Raw genomic sequence first — 8,307 nt, 5'->3', positions numbered from 1 at the left:
CATCATCAGTCTTTAGAGAGGACATGGATGGACCATTTAAGAAATAATGTGAAGCAGTGGCTGTTGAATGTGCGCACCACCACTGAGCCTCCTCAAATAAATATTTTAAAATACTCTTTTGACTCAACTTTTCACTTTAATTTGCTTATTTATTCACTGCTTTAAATAACAACTTATGCATATACCAGTGTTTGAAGCTGGCCTTATTTGCATGCGATCAGACAGTGTGTCATTGTTAGGTATTCCTGTCATTTTACATTTCCTGAAAGGATACAATGCACAGAAACACGAGTTTTGAATAGGTTAATTTTGTACCCATAACTAAGTGGAAGTATTTGGGGCTTAATTCCAATTTCCAATACAAACCAATAGTTTATAAACTTTCATTTTCTTATTCATTGAAAACACGTCAATTATATTATATTATATTATATTTTATTCTCTATCATAAAACAAGTTCCACACCAAAAAACTACTATACATTACTCATCCAATGAATCTTGGACATCAAGACATTTCTAAACCAATCAAATTCAGTAGCAGGTAGAACTCAAAGCCAATAGCTACCGATCATTTCAGGTTAGTCTGAACCAATAGGAGGCGGGATTTGTCTGAGCTCGTTCAATCAGAGCGCAGATTTGGCCGCAGCTCGCCTTCAACGACCGTCGGACGTGTAACTCATACTGAGTTGAAGAAATACCAGGCGAAAATAAAAGGTATTACCTCGATTTATCACAAAATAGTGATTATAAATATGAAATATGATCCCGTAACGTTGGCAGTCACTTATTTAAGCGTTTAACGAGTCTAAGTGTTGCATAGGAGAGAGTTTTGTGATCTCTTCGCGTGTTTATGTGGTTTGACTAAACTTTCTTACTCTTTGTTTCTCTGTAATGACAAACAGCATAAAATTGTGCTTTTATTTTTCGTCCATTAAAAGTAACTTTAAGTCGATGTTACTGAAATATAATCTATAACCAGCCGAAAAATTAGTTTTTAGCCAGCGGTTAAGGTATTGCAGAGATTTTCCATGTGAAAGTTGGGTGCAGGCAGCTTATCTTTATTGTTTTACATATCTCTACAGTTAATTTCATTAATCAGTTAGATTTTCACTGTCTCATTTCATTGGTTTCATCGTTTTTGAACATGTTTGCATTATCAAATGTAGCCTACCATTGTCTATCCATTACTGCAATTAGCCTAATATATACAATAGTAATTTAATCACTGATGATTGAATAATAAAGCTGTAGGAATTGCTAAGTATTCAGAAGTCTCAAAAATGTCTAATGTCAGTTTGTACTCAGTGGATCACGGCTTCTAATTCAGTCTGTGGTTTGAAGGAATACAAGTCAAATGACCTGTTGCATTAGAAACACGCTGAATCCAGTGATTTAATTAGGTTAGCCCTTTTGCTTAAGACATCTAGAGACACGTTGAAGCGAATCTTGTTTGTTTTGGATCTAGGCTAATAGTGTGATTCAAGCAGGTCATGTTGCAGACATTCATGTGGTACACTTTAAATGCACGGATCCCTTGCAAACATTCTGTGGTAAATATGGCTATACTGTAGGATTTATTTAATTGCTAATGTGAGCTTGTGACTTATGTTCATCATCACCCAGGTATTGTGCTGGCTAGCTGTGTAATAACTTGCTCTCTAAACATACTGTAACAGAAACAGCATTAAACAGCATTTTCATTATTGCTTCTTTGAATCCAGAAGTAGTTCTTGTAGATTTTCCATGATGTCAATTCCAGTATAACTGGCTTGAGATTGCATATCATCAATTGTATCATTTCTTTGAATTCTTTTTCAGTTGATTGTGCTCTTCTCTCCAGGCAGGGTTTGTATATGTGTGTGTGAGAGAGAGAGGGGTGCATCGGGAGCAGCTATGGGTGAGATCGAGGGCACCTATCGGGCCCTGCAGACCCCTGGCACACGGCTCGGAGCTCAGTACAATACCGGCATCATCAGCACCCTGGAGCCTGGGCAGAGCCTCAGTTCGGCTATGGGAGCAGGAGGGAAAAACCACAGCAAGGGCCTGCAGATCCGTGTCCAGGGCCTGGATGATGCTCAAGAATTCTATGAGCTTGATGTGAGTTGCTTCAGATCATCCTGTGATACTCATGTACTTTTATGTTTCTGTTTACTTTAAACATAGTCTCATGGAAACTCGTGATAATTAATGTGAGATGGCGAAATTGCAATATAAGGTACAACTTTTATTCCCATAGAGACCAACCAATCAACAGACAGAATGTATGCAATCTATGAACTAAATTGTAGCTAGCCTCCTATCCAACACTCTATTTTAAGAAAGTAAACATCTGTGAAAAAATGTGGTTATGCAATACTAATGACTGCTGTATGTCATTAACCTGTAACCAAAGTTATTTCCCTATTAAAATCATGGTTAGGTTTGGGGATATAATTTAGGGAACAATCTTAATCTTAACATTGTTCATTGGTTCCTATATTTTTCTCTATGGGAGTAAAAGATGCATGGTTTTGTATGAGCCAACTCATGCGTTTTCTAAATGATTTCGCCATCTCATACTAATATATTAGAGACCGGGTCTGTTTACCTCCACAGTGCCTTAAAAAAAGGCAAACGTTGAAAATGAAATTTTGAAACTTGACTGACGATTATGAAACTTGGCTGACGATTAATTGTCATACAAATTGTCGTGCTTTTGTCATAGGTGTGTGCTTCATAAACTGTAAGAAGTAATTTATTCAAATTTAACGTTTACATGATTTCCTTTAAGGCTTTACAAATGTATGAATGACATTTAAAATAATCATTTAAATATCAAAAAAATTTAAATACTTAAAATATCTGTTCTCTTTTTGGTCAGATTTAGTCTTGGTCCATTTTGTATTTACACTCTTGTTGGCACCCAGCCAACCTGAATAGTTATTATATTATGTTGTATTAAAGCAAAAGTAAAATATTTCTATCTAAAATTCTTCACTTTCACACATTACTTCTAAGGCTCTCCGATTAAACCCAAGAGCCCTTATTTCACATGAAGACAGACCTTTGAGATTCTGTGTTGCTTCATTCTATCGTCTCTGGCAGTGACATGTGGCTCCTCTGTGTCACTGCGTGTCATTAACACTGCGTGTATGAACCCACAATGACAAATAACGTTTGGCATTACACAATCGTTAAATGAAAGTGAAACCGGAGCACTTTGCATTCACTAAAATCCTTGTTTATATTTTTGCTGGAGTTTGGCGCAAACCTCCGCAGACGGTGAGTGCGTCACTGCGCTTCAAGTCCGGTTCAGAAGCGGTTAATCTTCACACGCTCTTCAGGAGCTGCACTCAGTGCTGTCCGCGGTGCGGCTCAGTGAGACAGAGTTTAATTGAATGGGACACTCAAACGTGCCATTCATTTTCATTCCCTTATTTGGATGGTAAATTGTGTTTGGAATTTGAAGTGCACGGTAATCAAATAATCGCGATCAGCCAATTATTTAGTAATTGCGACAGGCCTAAAAAAAAGTTACTTGTTTTTTTTATATGGAGTTTGTAGCTACTGTCATTTTCACACTCTGTTTTCTTTGAATTTGAGCACAGTTGAGTCAAACCAGTCTGTCACAGGATGGATCATAGTCTAAAAGACCTGATTTCATTAAACTTAATTTTGACAAAATGTGTTGTTGCTGTGTTTTGCCTTTACACGACAGAATGGTTGTCTGGGTTGTTACTGTTTGTTTACATTGCACAAATATATGTTTTCTAGTATTGTTGCAAAGTTTATTTAAAAATAATTGCACACTGTTCTGTTGCCAGTGTACTGTGTTTGGTTTTGTCCATTTGTGGCTGTGTTGAAGAATGTAAACAACCATCTCTCCGGAGACCTCTGGCAGTCTATCTTTGCTTGCTGTTTGCGGTGGGTGGCAGCTGCCACATGGCATTAGCTTTTAAATCCTGGGTCTTTAACTCTGTTTTACACCCGAGACCTGAAGTCACTTTTTTAAGTGCTAGCCTGGGCATTGTTAAACATTGAAAAATGCATTAGTTAAATCACATTTTTGCTTTGATAGCCTTTTGATTTATCACAATGGAGAAATGTTTAGGAAAAAACAAAAAAGTTAGGGAGGAGACATTGCTTAAATTTTTTTTTACATCGTAACAAGCATTTTAGGACAAAACGACATGAACAAGATTAGACTTAAGATTGTGTTTCTGGGATTGTGCACTATTGAGATTAACTGTGTGGTTTTAAAAACACTTTTACTGTTGCCAGCTGTTCGAGCAAAGACTTGGAAAAGTTATGGCTGACTTCACAGCAGTGAGCACCTAAATTCATCATAACGTCTTCTTGATGCACTTTATTTGCTGGGTTGACATGGAAGATTATCTAAATTATGTTGAATGTGGTGTTTTGAGACCAAGTCAGACCTAAGTGTTTTGGTAGAGGATGAGAAAATCTCATGATTAGATCAGATAACAGTGCACTTTGAATTCCCCTCTGTTGTAAAGATCAAACATGAGAGAGTGGAAATGGTGATTATCCAGGTTTATGAGGCTCTGGAATGTGGTGGCACCACCAAACACACTATGCTGGAGCAGAGAACCCTAGCTGGAGGTCAATTAATATTCATATTATGTCTTGATTATGAAAGAACATTTACCTTCAGTTTAAACATTTGTTTCTCTTTCCAGTGTTTCTAAGTGAGTACATTAGGATTTGTTTACCATTACACTTAAAGTAGTACTGCTAGTGGTTCACAGTAAGTGCACTTGGTTGTAGTTTAAAATATTTAGTGGTGCATATGAATTGCACCTTTGATATGATCTGTTATCAGATGATTTGGATGTTTATCAGGCAGATTGTTTAATCATTCATACGCCAACTCCACTTTAACGTGATCTTTTCCATGATGCCCAAACTAGAGGTAACACAGTCTGGTGTTACTCATGAAAGGGATTTGTTTATTCTCAGCAGGAGTGTGTGCACACATGCACGTGTGTGCCTGCTGCATTGTGGGTCTGATGTCATTACTCCACATCTGTTTCCAAGGTGGGGCTGTGTTCACATAAGCACACCCAGGTATAAGAGTGTGACAGCTGTGGGAAAATATCCCAAATTGACCCCATAAATGAACTACCAGACCAAAGAAATGTTCTGTTGATTTATATGGCTCCATCCAGTGACAGCCTGAAACAAGGCTCTGGGTGTGCCAAGGGAAAACGGGGAGTGCAAGAACTGTAGAACAAGAAAGTGACATGTACCATTGACAACCATTGCATTAATTTCTTTTTAGCCCTTAATTCCTATAAAGCCATGTGTTAAACGTTATAATGAACAAATTAATGCCAATTTTATCAATGGATTAGGTAGGCCTGTTAATGTATCCAAATATTAGGCTTTAAATATAATAATGAAATCTAAACTTCATTCATTATTCAATTTTATTATTTTTGGAACTATTTATAATTATTTGACAAAATATGCTGAAGACACAAATGTAAATGGACGGACAATGTGCACTTTTCGGGAACATGCAGTACAATAATACAATATATTATATGTAATACAAAAATACACCTGATTGAACATTTCTTGGCTATGTCTTTAGCTCCAACATGAAGACAGATGTGCTGAACTACTGTTAGTCTGAACTTTAAATAAAAAGGTTTGCATTGCCTGGTGATGGTGAGGCAGATGTTACTACAAAAACCCTAGGTTGGTCAAGTGTTCAAATACAGGATCATTTAAATCTATGCTGTTTTTTTAAAAGAATACCTAATATACTATAAAACTTAAGGCTGTCAGATTTTAGGGTAGTTGTTTTAGAACAATAGAGCTGTTCAGCCATGACGTCAATTTGTAGGCAAACCCGGAAGTCTAATTCACCATGGGTTCCCTCTGGATTTTTATAATGGGGTTTTTGAACTTATGTGTAAAATAAGATCTGTGGTACACATTATTTGATGATACGTGGACGTTTTGTTCTACAACATAAATTACACACCTCAAACGTGAATTTTGAAGCCGTCGTTTACGTTTGTTAAAAACGGACCAGAGCGAGCGTTTCTTTGCTCCAGTTGTGCTACCCTTGCTACAAACACGCTGTTTATGATGAAGGGCTCTTAGAGGAAGTGCTGATTCCATTGCTTATTCTCCATGTGTCGGATCATGGACATAAGATTGAAATCACACATCAGAATTGACCACAGTCCATAACTGCACCGAAGCGATCATGTGTATTGTCACACTCCAAACATGAAGCAGCTTTGTATTTCAGTTATATTCGGGGAGGCTGTTCTGTTTAGATGGTGCCAATCGCGTCTTCTCGATGTGCATCTGATCATAAACAGAATAACATGACAGCTTGTTCAAAAACAGAAGAATGATGTAAACCGAAAACTCAGTCATGTCAACTCTATTTTTGATCTACTTTACATCAAGTTTCTGGGATTTACGCCTACATTGCTAACAGGTGTTATGACGTCACGACAATGGAGTTGAAATACTGGATAACTTTACACAGACAAGGTTAGTGGGTGATTTTATCACAAGTCATGTTAAAATGTATTATTCTTAAGTATTGTGGCTATATTTTTAAAAACAGTGTATATGTTTTGTGCGTCAGACCATTTACTTTCATTGTGTGTGCCTTAGTGCACACAATTTGTTTCTTTAGTAAAAGAGTGATGAGTCGAAATTATTTTCTGTGGCAATCAACATTATGCCACAAATACTGTCAATAGAGTTTAACTTGTATTAAACTCGAAACACTCCTTGTATGAGATAAATATTTATGAATTATTGTAAAGTCTTAAAGCAGTGCTGTTTTGATGGTAATGTCTGCTCTGAGTGCTGTTCTCACTTCATTCTCAAATGTTTGAACAAAATATCCAAATCTTTTTGCAGATTTGCAAACTGTTCTATTGCCTTAAAGGTGGACTTTTGTCTTTGTGTCATCTTGGACTTACACTGACACCTAGTGGCTTGGATGTAGCATCATTTAAAATTGATAGTTTTCAATTTCAGATGCCATTGTAGAAATTTAGTATTTTCAGTCAGCCATGATTACTTTAATCAATGAGTGAAAGTGTCAAATAATGGGATGGTTACTGAGATAAAGAGAGTAGTATTTGGCTTGTCATGTGATTCTAACATGGCAGCCCCCATGTGCGGACCCTCTCCATGTAGAATAAAACAGCTTTTATAAGGTTACTGATATGTCTTTAGGAATTACACTTTTTTTAATGAGGAAAGATTACTGAGTGCAGCTTTAACTCTTCACACTTTTGTCCCATGATTAGCCCCAAACTCTTGTTTTTTTATCTCCACTAATAATGTGAGTTACAGAGATAGCTGAACCTCTCGACCCCCTCCCGTCTTCCCTCTTCCCGCCCGCAATACCCGCCTACATGTTAACATATTTTCCCGCCCAATTCGAGAGTCGTTTTCCAGTCTGAGGTGTGGAAAATTTGGCCTCATTTAGGGGGGTGTTGCGACCCTTTAAGAACGAGCAGAAAGGCTAAGAGGTTTGATCTAGCAGAGTCTGTGTAGACGAGTGTGTTCGCGTGCATATTGGGCACCAGTCACTTTGTTCTGACTCTAACCTCAATCCCAGTCTTCAGATGGAAACCCACTGACATCCTCTCCATCTCTGAACCGCTCCTCTGCCTCGCCAACTTGTAATTTGTGCTGCCATTAAAACATTGAAAGCCTGCAGCCATCCCAGCCTCAGCGTGTAGTTATGGATATGGGTTTGCTCTCTGCTCCACAGCGTCTGTCTAGGTTATAATTTTCTCTGACTTTGAAATCAAAGAATAGCCTGTGTATTTATGGACTTTCACCCCTTAGCTGGATTAGGTTGATCTTACCCTCTATTTAGGATTTGTAGCCATTTGTGAACATCTGACAATGTGCTGATTATGTGTGTGATACTTGCAGACAATCGGCTTACCCCATGAAGGTAGGTGGTAATTGGGTTGATTGGCTTGGTTGAAGAACAGAATACGATTTGATTTCTTGGGTCTTGGCCAATAAATACACGCTGACTGTCAGATGTCTGGCTCCCCATGAGTTCTTGTTCACTAGACCAATAGGAAGTGATGAGGAAGCCACTACAACAGCCCAGACTTCCTGTCCTGTTCACATGAATGGGATGGTGCAGGCCTCTGTACACCCCCCCAAATGAATAGTCACCCAAGATGTCAGTCACAGAACAGCCTGTTGCCTTTACTTACACGTGTATGTGCATGTGCATTTGTTCTACAGGATTCAGATCTGTTGATTATTCTACTCACATTGGATCAATGGAGCATGTGTG

At 37.9% G+C, this 8,307-nt stretch overlaps 1 protein-coding gene across 1 annotated transcript in view; it reads left to right on the top strand.

Moving 5' to 3' along the window:
- The first annotated feature begins 654 nt into the window (after window positions 1–654).
- Window positions 655–8,307, top strand: part of LOC127446513 (FERM, ARHGEF and pleckstrin domain-containing protein 2-like) — a 74,630-nt gene continuing 66,977 nt past the window's right edge. The window contains exons 1-2 of the mRNA XM_051707488.1: window positions 655–716; window positions 1,843–2,099. Of these exons, the coding sequence (XP_051563448.1) occupies window positions 1,896–2,099 (204 nt within the window). The 5' untranslated portion in view covers window positions 655–716; window positions 1,843–1,895. The remainder of the gene's footprint in view (window positions 717–1,842; window positions 2,100–8,307) is intronic.

The sequence above is a fragment of the Myxocyprinus asiaticus genome, chromosome 9 (assembly GCF_019703515.2).
Source record: "Myxocyprinus asiaticus isolate MX2 ecotype Aquarium Trade chromosome 9, UBuf_Myxa_2, whole genome shotgun sequence".
Lineage (NCBI taxonomy): Eukaryota > Metazoa > Chordata > Actinopteri > Cypriniformes > Catostomidae > Myxocyprinus > Myxocyprinus asiaticus.
This window is presented reverse-complemented; position numbering and strand designations above follow the sequence as displayed.